Genomic DNA, 9,882 nt, shown 5'->3' on the forward strand with positions numbered 1-9,882 from the left:
CTTCATGTTGTCGCTTTTTGACACTTTGATAAGCGTACTGAAAAAGCACCCAACAACTAGCTCACATTGCATCACATGCTCTATTTGTGACTGAGCTCAGAGAAAGATTTACATCGTAATCTCCAAAAAAAAACAAATAGTGAAGTAGTAGTATCTAACTTGGTACTTTGCTCATATCTCTTGATTGGCAAGTCGCAGGGAACAACAGCAATCGTCAGTTAGAACCGAGTTTCATTTCAGATAACTAACTAATTCTGCGGACTATCATAATCTTCCTGCTTTCCCAGTGTTTCGCCTAGTTAGCCATACTATTCTCGGCATCCCGACTCAGAGGATGTACCTGAACCGTACATGCAGATCCTGTACTTCTTCCAAGCTCATATTCGTGTGCGGATGAACTCTTCCTTCTCTCTCATATTCTATCAGCTCCATTTCCCTGCGCAAGTTCGCCCGTCGCATCCACCACATCAAGTAAAGGCAATTGACGATTCCAAGTGCCAATAGTGCCAAAACAATGGAGTGTCCCTTCAGGAACCTCGGTGGGACATCATAAATATATGCTCCTAGGACCGATAACAATTGACCGACTATCTCAGCCATTGCCCAATTCGTCGCCCGCTTTGTATAGCCGCCTGCGTTAATGGTTATCCACGCCGAAAGGATTATGATAGACGGATAGAGTCCGGTAGTGGCGAGGCAAGCCCCTGCAATATTAGCTCCTTGAGAAACATTACACAAGAGTATAATATAGCCAATGCAGGCTACCGAAAGAGTGCCAATGAGAAAGCTGCCTTTGTGATTGATTCGATCAGATATAATGCAAAGGGGAATGGCGACGATGGCACAGGCATATGGAATGGCAGAGAACAATTGAGTCCTCTCTATTTGCAAAATTCATCAGAAAGAAGCTTCTCGCCGCGGAGTGCAAATGAACGTACCTCTAGAGTACCCGAAGGCTTGGATGAATGTTGGCAAAAAGGTACTTATTGACGAGATTCCAAGAGCCACGCCAGCATTGATGGTTGCAAACGCCCATGCCTTGGGCTCTATGAGCGTAATAATGATTTGCTTCACATTGATCTTAGATCCGAGGGTATTGTATGCTTGTTTTGCAAGTGTCAGCTGCGAGCAAGGTTTCCAAGTATGATCGACTTACAGGCACTTCGTTCTTTTGCAAGATCAATCTCAGCGGGTGTGAACAGCCAGTGCTTGCGGTTCAGCTTGTCAGGAAACGTAGGGAGAATCAGCCACGTAGCTACACCAACTGCCATGCACATAGCGCCTTCGATGATGAACAACCAGCTCCAACTGAGTCTGCCTGTGTTGTCAACCCTCAAGTTCTTACCAACGCCATAAGCAATAAAGCCACTGAATGAACCGGCAATAATTGCTGCCATATAAATGATAGCTATAATGGCACGTTAAAAGCATTCCACGGAGACGGAAGTCGGTAACATACCGCCTCTTGTAGCGACTTCATCTCTCTTGTACCACAAAGTTGAGTATAAACTTAATCCTTGTATGAATGCTTGACTCGCACCAATAAAAATACGGAGCGTGAGAACCGTCGCATAATTGGCAGCACCCGACATGCCAAGAAGAAAGGCTCCGAATACAATGGCACAGGCGCCAAGTTGACGGTGTGGAGTGAGCTTGCGGAGGAGGATATTCCCCGGAAGCATCTGAACTAGTCAGTAATCGTCCTTTTACAAGAAGATTAGACCCACAAAGATCATGTACCCGATATCTGCGAAAGGTAGTCAGAAGAAAGTTTTTCTAAGGCACAAGGGACAAGATTTACAAAACAAGGAAAGGCAGTTTCCCCATTGTTTTGTAGAAAGATTCAAATCCTTCTGCATTCCCAAAGTGCGTGCATTTCCAATGCTGTTGCGATCCTAATATCATCCATCTGTTAGTCCGGATCATGTTGGGTTGTGATAGAATCTACTGAAGAAAGTAGGTAAAGACATACAAGATAGGCAACAAGGTAAAGCAGAGAGCACAATGGGATGATAACCAGGTCAATTTTCATCACCAGAGTGCGCTCCTCTTTGCTCTTGTGATGAGACCCAGTATGGTCTGCAATATAGCCTGTTTCCAACTTTTTTTCGGCAACATCATCGTGGTGTATATGGGGTTTCTCAATATCCCCGAGTCCCGTTATCGGAGCGGATTTGCCATCAAATTGACCCATGTTCAAATAAAGAATACTGGTATTTAAAGAAACAAATTTTGCAATGCCAAAGCCTCAATCTGTTCTGACCTGAATTTATATATAAGCAGAATCCTGGGTTTGAAGCTTATACCCCAAATACCCCATATCCGGGTTCTCTGACCCCGCACAGGGACCCCGGCTGACCGAATCCACCTTGCCAAGCCTGGGGTACGGTACAGGAACTCCGACTTTGTGCATTTTCGCCGACCGCTGAGTGTGGATGCAACTTTACCAAAGATTACAGATGTGCCGATCGCCATGTAATGGATTGACTGGCCAGTGCATTATATGTCATAACTATACTTCCAGCATATAAGTATTTGGTGTAGTATCTCTCCGCACATCGTTCATCCTCTAAACTACCTATTTAATAGTTTACTAGCACGCTTGGGAATTGAGCAATTCGCCTTTTGGTCAACATGAGCGCTAAAGTCATTCAAGATTACGATGTTGTGGTAGTCGGAGGTGGCAATGCTGGTCTCGTAGCAGCGCTATCTGCGGCAGAAACTCCAGGCACAAAGATTGCCGTCCTTGAAGCGGCGCCAAAAGAAGAGCGAGGTGGAAACAGCCGTTTTGCTGGAGCAATTTTTCGTGTCGTTCACAATGGCAGCTCAGATATTTTCCCTTTAGTCCATGAAACCATGGCCAAAGACAAGGACCGCGTTACCATTGGACCCTATACACGCGAGATGTATGCAAGAGACATGTTGAAGACGTCCAAAGGCTACTGCGACAAGGAGAAGATGGAGGTGATGTTTGATCACAGCTTGGAGGTGGTTCAGTGGATGCATTCAAAAGGCGTCAAATGGCAGTTGACGTTGAGCAAATTCTACGACGAGACGAAGATTCATGGGGACGGTGAGAAGATCAATATGCACGCTGGAGGTTGTTTAATGGCAAAGTATGAGACTCATTCTTAGTGAACTTTCGGTTATATATTAATTGCGCAACGCAGACACGAAGGGGTTGGTTTAACAGATGACATTTGGGCGGCTGTCGAAGAGAAAAGTGACAGTATCACTCCCTTCTATGGCCATCCCGTCGTTGATTTGCTCGCAACCGGAGATACAGTCCACGGAGTACGTGTTCGCTTACGAGATACCTTTCTCGATTTCAAAGGCCAGGTCATCCTCGCCTGCGGCGGCTTTGAAGCAAGCCCTCGGCTAAGACGCCAGTTTCTGGGCGAAGGCTGGGATCTTGTCATTGTTCGAGGGACTCGTTTCAATACCGGTCGCATGATGGAAAAGGCCATAGCTGCTGGAGCAGGTGACACTGGGCATTTCGGCGGCTGTCATGCCACGCCGCAGGATATACAAGCACCAAAGGTTGGAGATCTGAGGGTGACGGACAAGATGAGCCGTTACTCGTACCCATATAGTGTTATGGTCAACTTGGACGGCCACCGCTTCATGGACGAAGGCGAAAATCAGTTCGGACTGACCTATGCAAAGACCGGCGGGGCAATTGGGCGGCAACCTGGAGCGACAGCTTACCAAATATTTGTAAGTCTTGACTACCTAGACTTCTCAGTCCCCTTTGATCCAACTAACATCATCTGAACAGGACCAGAAAACACTGCATCTCCTTGAACCTCGATATAGCACAGCAACCCCTATTATTGCGGACACGATGGAAGAGCTTGCTGACAAGATCGGTGTGGCTAAGATGGAATTTTTAAACACAATCAGAACCTTCAACGATGCCACCCAGCCTGGAGAATTCAATCCCTTCAAACTCGACGGTCTCAACACTGGAGACAAGCTCGCCATGCCAAAGAGTAATTGGGCAATTCCGCTGGATAAGGCACCATTTGTTGCGTACGGAGTCACCTGCGGTAAGTCCACCTCACCATAGCCATTATTCAGGACACTCGACCTAACGTAATTTGCTATCAAGGAATTACCTTCACATACGCAGGGCTGAAAACCGATGATGAAGCTCGGGTCCTGAACAACGAGGGATTGGTAATGTCAAATCTCTACGCGGTCGGTGAAATCAGTGGTGGCTTTTTTGCTTTCAATTATCCGGGCGGTGCGGGACTGACAAAAGGAGCTGTTTTCGGAAAAATTGCAGGAAAGGCTGCCGCTGAGGCTGCAAAATCAGACCAAACAGTTGTGATCAGGAATAATTAGTGGTCATTAGAATAATACTTTGACTATTGCATAATTCATGAACATCATTGATCGTACCCAGGAGCATTTCGAGTAAAAATCGGCGCTCAGTTTCATTGGCGACTATAATGTCGTGCTTCAGAGAACCCTTTTGCAAATACTGCATAGTCACAGGTATATACCAGCTTGAATCCAGTAACTATTGCATTATTGTCATATTCATTAATGGATCTAGGACACAAAATATGATCCGGGTGGTGTCGGTAATTAGTCATCTTCTACACCTTTCAAATGCAGGATTTTGTTCTACACACGAATGAGTATATTGGTAAATATCTAGTGACTGACGACTGCAATGCCAAGGAAATCCTCAAATATGTGCTCATAGAACAAATCTACACTCCACTAGAATAAGCTTGCCCTCCAGCTTTCTTATCGAGTTGTATACACTCCAAAAGTCCACACGTAGTGAACAAGGCTTTTGGTCCTTCCATTTGCCTTTCAGTCAACTTGACCGTGCCAGTGCTTTTCAATTCAGCGCTACTAGCAGTACAACTGTCGTAGACCGCTGTCAGCATTAGTCCAGGGTAAATCATGAGCTTAAATCCAAGCTCCTGCGCCTCCTTCGCAGTCAAATCTGGGGTTACTCCACCAGGAACGTTGTTAAGCAGAACGGGAGTTGGTGCCAGCACCCTGCAAGCACGTCTGCACTGGTCCACATCTGTAGGACCTTCCAGGAATGCAACATCAGCACCAACTTCGATCGCCATCTTCAATCTCTTTATAGCTTCATCAAATCCGAGAGATTGTAGTGAATCTGTCCTCGCAATCAACACGATATCCCCAGCCACCTCCCCGATGCTTGCCTTCATCTCCTCTCTGGCAATCACTGCTGCCCTGATTCTGCTGAGAAAGGTGTCCTCGTCGACGATTTCTTTCCCGAGTAGATGACCACATCGTTTGGACAAGACCTGGTCTTCCAGGTGCAGACCGGCAATTCCAGCTGCGATGTATGACTTGACTGTTCTTGCGACCATGACTGGGCCGCCATAACCGGTGTCCGCGTCGGCAATCAAGGGGACTGTTCGGTCCAGTGATGCAATCATGGCTGCGTTGGTGAGCATGTCGTTCATGGTGACGAGACCAAGATCAGGCATTCCGAGTCGAGATGCTGCTGTGCCAGCGCCAGTCTAACTTATGTGAGCTGATTGAATGTGATTCCGAAGGCGAATGACTTTGGGGTATTGGGCGCGTACCATGTAGAGACAATCGAAATTACCTCGCAGGGCAATCCGGGCAGTGAGGCCATCATAGACACCAGGACAGATCGTAATATGATCATCCCGACTGAGCAGTTCACGCAGCCGAGCAGTGGCGGATTTGAATCCATGAAAATCGGCCATGACTTGTTCTGCACTGTCGTTCAAGGAGTTTTACTGAAATGTATACGAGAATATAAGCTTGCTTCGATATAGCATGGCGATGTTCGAGCTTCTTGCTTCAGGCACTCCACACGGGGTATTGATAGCTCCCTCGAAAATAACTCAGGTGCTTATCCTAGAACAAAAATGCCGAACTAGAAGAATCCAAAGTCAATTCTATGCGACGATAGAACGTTGCCGATGCTCGCCGAACAGCCGCATGAACTTGGCGGCAAGATTGACGCCGACCGTGATTTATGGTACAAGGACGTGATCTAGAACGAATACTTTCTAAGCATTTTCAGAAATTGCGATAATTATCGATATTCAAGTCTGGTCTACGGATAGAGCCAAGGGATTCGCCGATGCCTTGGCCGACCCGCGCCGATTCGAGTCCCTTAGCGTCTCCGACTCTGACTTCCGTTCCGATCCCGATCTGCACTTGCGCAATAGGCGTCATTTCGGGAAATAGTGCTGTCTGAAAATGAGGTGAACTGAGTAATGTCAAGTGGAGCTGGCAACATAAATCGAAAAGGCGTGACCAAAGGAACACATACAAGTACCCAGCGAAATCGGAAATGAACCCATTCTATGCTATTTGTTATCTTTTTGCTGTCGTCATCCCGAATGAAAATCAATATGTCTGGATTAGTGAGTGAGAATCAAGATGACAGAGGGAGCCTGGTAGAGCTGCTCAAAGTCACTAGAGCAATCGATGTCAAGGGTTTGTGCCTCCAAAAGCTCAAACGCCAAGCCCCGCTGCGGACTAATTGCAATAGGATTCCTATTGTCAGGAGATATTCTCTCACAAATCGAAAGCCTTTCAGAGCAGTTGAAGTTAGACCGACACGAGCGCGAGGCCGATGCATTGCAAGAAGTTCATCAGCACTGTACGACCAAAACAGACTTTGGAGGACTCGGCCTTGCAACAAATCACCAGTTTAGTGATGCCGATGTTACTGAGGTCCTTTTCTTGGTGTCGGCATATCTGGAAGCCCTCAATTACCAAGACCGAAATTCATCTCCAGCACCAGCTCTAAATCAGCGTCCAGCTGGGCGTCGGGGCATGACTCTTGCCGAGAAGATATTTGCTGCCCATGATGTCTCTCGGAGAGGCGAAGTCAAACCAGGCGACGTTATCCGTCTGGACGTCGATTGGATCATGGCAAGCGAGCTCTCATGGCATGCAATGGAAAAGACATACGAGTCACTCGGCAAACCGGGAATATTTCGCAACGATAGGCTCTGGATAGCTGGCGATCATGTTGTGGACCCACGCGTGATGAACCATCCTCGGGTCAAGCCTCTGGTCGAGTCGAGCGAGAGGGCGAGAAAGGTTTTTAAACTGACAGAGTATCAAGGAATGAATTATACCATCATGCATACGGAGTTTTGCCGAGAGAGAGCACAGCCGGGAATGCTGATCATAGGATCCGACTCGCATACATGTTCTGCTGGAAGTGTATCGAGTCTCGCTATTGGTCTTGGTGTTGCTGATGTCACTCTCCCACTCGTGACAGGCGAGACGTGGATCAAGGTTCCGGAAACGGTTGAGATACGTTTTGTCAATAAACCACGGCCAGGCCTAGGGGGCAAAGATATTATCTTGTATATCCTGAAGGAGCTTAAAAGGAACACTGTCGCAGCGCAAAGAGTAGTCGAGTATACTGGTCCAGGGTTGAAGCACCTCTCCTGCGATGCTCGATTCGCGTTCTGCAATATGACAACGGTAAGTTCGTCTAATCTTGAGCTTGAAAGGCGCCTAAAAGCAAGCAGGAGTTTGGCGGCATCACGGGCGTATGCGTTCCTGATGAGATTACCAAAGCATTCATCAATAGAAGGAAGAACCCCAAGCACAAGAAGAACGCTCTGTACTATCAGCCTGACAAGGACGCACAATACGCCGAACGCTACACAATCGATCTCCATAAGGTCGAACCATTTGTCGCGCGTTACCCCAGCCCCGATGACGTTGTGCCCGTAAATGAGGTTGCAGGTACGACGTTGGATGGATGCTTCATAGGCGCCTGTACAACTGCGCATGAAGACTTGGTCCTTGCAGCCCTAGTCCTCGAGGCCGGTTTGAACAGAGGCATGAGACCGGTGACGAATGGCAAACGGAAAGTCGTCCCCGGGTCTCGCCCGATACTCCATGACTTGAAGGTTCGAGGCTTGGCCGATGTATACAAGAGAGCTGGATTCGACATAGGGGTTCCGGGTTGCAGTTATTGCGTGGGAATGTCTGCAGACAAGGCTGAAGTGGGTGAGGTTTGGCTGAGTAGTCAAAACAGGAATTTTGAAAATCGAATGGGCCCTGGTTCGTTACGATTCCACAGGTATAGGACCATGCTTACAAAGTCCACAGGAGCAATTGGAAGTATCGCATCTGCAGTCACTGTTGCTGCAAGTAGCTTCAGCATGACGATAACGGACCCAACTTCCCTTCTTGATGATATTGACTTGACCCGCTTGGAGAAGATCTTGGGTACTAAGGCGGAAGAGAAATCTCCGCTTCGATATGTTGAACCGGCAGCCCAAGAAACGCGGCAAAGACCGATTACATATAGTGCTCCACCACTGGCAAGAGAAGGGACTATAGACTCACCTGTATCATCTCGCACCGATAGAGCCATAATCGGCAAAGTCCAAACAATTGGCGACTTCATAGACACCGACGCACTAGCTCCCGCTGAGGCTTTGGTCAGCGCACAGACGGCCGAAGAATTTGGAGAGTACTGCCTCTATCACACGCATCCCGACTTCCGGCGGCGGGTCAAGGAAGAGGGGCTTAACGTGGTCGTCGCTGGCAAGGGTTTTGGGGTCGGATCGTCACGGGAGAACGCCGTGACAGCATTGCTCGGAGCCGGCGTACAGTGCGTGATTGCACGGTCATTTGCATTCATCTATGCGCGAAACCAGCCGAACTTGGGCTTATTGGGTATTGTAATCGAGGAGGAGGGGTTCTACAGCGTTGCCAAAGATGGAGCTGAAATCGAAATCGATGTTGCAAGGCGTGTTATCAAAGTTGGGGGCAGAGAGTTCGGATTCCAGATAAGTGAGCTGGAGATCCGGTTGTGGCAGCAAGGAGGGATGAGTGCATCGTTCGCCCGATGGGGAAGGGTAGTGCTGGAGAAGATAACGACGGGAAGCCATGCTTTTGCGGGAGAAGGAACTTTGGAAAGATCTCAGCATGGTGAAGAGCTGAAATGGTAGCAATGGCTACAAACATCAGTATTATTTCTTAGTAGTAGAGTGTATAATGGCTTTAGAAACGCGGGGTGAAGTTTCTGCCTTGACCCGTAGTTATCTTTGAGCCCATTTAAGCTGTTAGTGGAGTCTGGGGCTGATACAATTAACAGCATATGAGCTGGTTAGCACTAAGCGGGTTATTGGTAGTGTCGGAGAAAGTTCTCCGGCTGGTGATATTTTCCCACCAGGTTTTGTTATTTTCCCACCAAATGCTATTTTCCCACCACGCTAGCAATGGTGGAAATTAAATTCTTAATTAGGACTAGCTAAATTTTTTGGTCTTCCCCTGAGAATGTCAAAACTTCGAATCCTTCACTCTTTTCCTTCTTCAAAGATCTCTATATACCGGAGATGATACTCTCCTCAGATATCCCAGCATGGAGGATATTGCCCCTCCTCCAGATTGCCTTTACGCGTCCTACGAAGAAGCCTACGATTCTCTTCGGAACCATGGAATGCAGCATAGCTATAGCTTCCTGCTCAACCGGAGCAGACCTCACCACTCTGATGTAAAGACACGATACTACTACTCCTGCGATCGATCCGGAAACTATCAGTCAAGAGCAAGGGTTCGAAGCACAAGCACGCGCGCAATAGGATGTCCTTTTAAGCTTGTTATCTTTAAGATAAAGGTATTAGACGACAACGACCAGTGGAAGTTAGAGGTTCAACATAGCCATCATAACCACCCCCGATCACTCAACCCTAGTGCGCATAATGTCTATCGCAGACGTACGTCAGCACAAAAAGATATAGTCGAATCGATGACACATGCTGGGGTACGTCCGATGCAGATAATGGCTGCTATTCAAAAGGAGGATCCGGAAACACTCGTCTCTGCCACCGATATTCGTAACGAGAGGAAGACGATCAGAGAGAAGCACTT

At 47.6% G+C, this 9,882-nt stretch overlaps 4 protein-coding genes across 4 annotated transcripts; 2 read left to right on the plus strand and 2 right to left on the minus strand.

Moving 5' to 3' along the window:
- Positions 1 to 258: 258 nt before the first annotated feature.
- On the minus strand, positions 259 to 2,241 carry P152DRAFT_427510 (MFS general substrate transporter). The gene is made up of 7 exons (XM_033677301.1): positions 1,973 to 2,241; positions 1,802 to 1,895; positions 1,728 to 1,747; positions 1,460 to 1,682; positions 1,157 to 1,408; positions 939 to 1,103; positions 259 to 881 (listed from the first exon to the last, which is right to left on the minus strand). The coding sequence occupies exons 1-7, from the start codon at positions 2,192 to 2,194 to the stop codon at positions 328 to 330; spliced, it is 1,530 nt and encodes a 509-aa protein (XP_033539197.1). The 5' UTR covers positions 2,195 to 2,241; the 3' UTR covers positions 259 to 327.
- Positions 2,242 to 2,447: 206 nt separating this feature from the next.
- P152DRAFT_478521 (FAD/NAD(P)-binding domain-containing protein) lies at positions 2,448 to 4,347 on the plus strand (the record flags this gene model as incomplete). Its single annotated transcript, XM_033681660.1, has 4 exons — positions 2,448 to 3,116; positions 3,171 to 3,717; positions 3,779 to 4,049; positions 4,112 to 4,347. The coding sequence occupies exons 1-4, from the start codon at positions 2,635 to 2,637 to the stop codon at positions 4,345 to 4,347; spliced, it is 1,536 nt and encodes a 511-aa protein (XP_033539198.1). The 5' UTR covers positions 2,448 to 2,634.
- A 320-nt stretch (positions 4,348 to 4,667) lies between these two features.
- P152DRAFT_504762 (Phosphoenolpyruvate/pyruvate domain-containing protein) lies at positions 4,668 to 6,058 on the minus strand. Its single transcript, XM_033682390.1, has 2 exons — positions 5,583 to 6,058; positions 4,668 to 5,516 (listed from the first exon to the last, which is right to left on the minus strand). Exons 1-2 carry the CDS (start codon positions 5,727 to 5,729, stop codon positions 4,722 to 4,724), a joined length of 942 nt encoding a protein of 313 aa, XP_033539199.1. The 5' UTR covers positions 5,730 to 6,058; the 3' UTR covers positions 4,668 to 4,721.
- Positions 6,059 to 6,386: 328 nt separating this feature from the next.
- Positions 6,387 to 8,960, plus strand: P152DRAFT_469978 (aconitase family protein; the record flags this gene model as incomplete). Its single annotated transcript, XM_033680932.1, has 4 exons — positions 6,387 to 6,471; positions 6,527 to 7,476; positions 7,524 to 8,064; positions 8,113 to 8,960. 4 exons carry the CDS (start codon positions 6,387 to 6,389, stop codon positions 8,958 to 8,960), a joined length of 2,424 nt encoding a protein of 807 aa, XP_033539200.1.
- Between the last annotated feature and the right edge of the window lie 922 nt (positions 8,961 to 9,882).

The sequence above is a fragment of the Eremomyces bilateralis genome (assembly GCF_010015585.1).
Source record: "Eremomyces bilateralis CBS 781.70 unplaced genomic scaffold P152scaffold_1, whole genome shotgun sequence".
Lineage (NCBI taxonomy): Eukaryota > Fungi > Ascomycota > Dothideomycetes > Eremomycetales > Eremomycetaceae > Eremomyces > Eremomyces bilateralis.

Bases quoted from the DNA above. Each gene is read 5' to 3' on its own strand.
- P152DRAFT_427510 (XM_033677301.1), bottom strand. From the start codon at position 2,194: ATGGGTCAATTTGATGGCAAATCCGCTCCGATAACGGGACTCGGGGAT. The intron at 1,748-1,801 runs GTAAATCTTGTC...TACCTTTCGCAG, and splicing joins AAACTGCCTTTCCTTGTTTT to ATATCGGGTACATGATCTTT. The intron at 882-938 runs GTACGTTCATTT...TTTTGCAAATAG, and splicing joins AGCCTTCGGGTACTCTAGAG to AGAGGACTCAATTGTTCTCT.
- P152DRAFT_504762 (XM_033682390.1), bottom strand. From the start codon at position 5,729: ATGGCCGATTTTCATGGATTCAAATCCGCCACTGCTCGGCTGCGTGAA. The intron at 5,517-5,582 runs GTACGCGCCCAA...CACATAAGTTAG, and splicing joins ATTTCGATTGTCTCTACATG to ACTGGCGCTGGCACAGCAGC.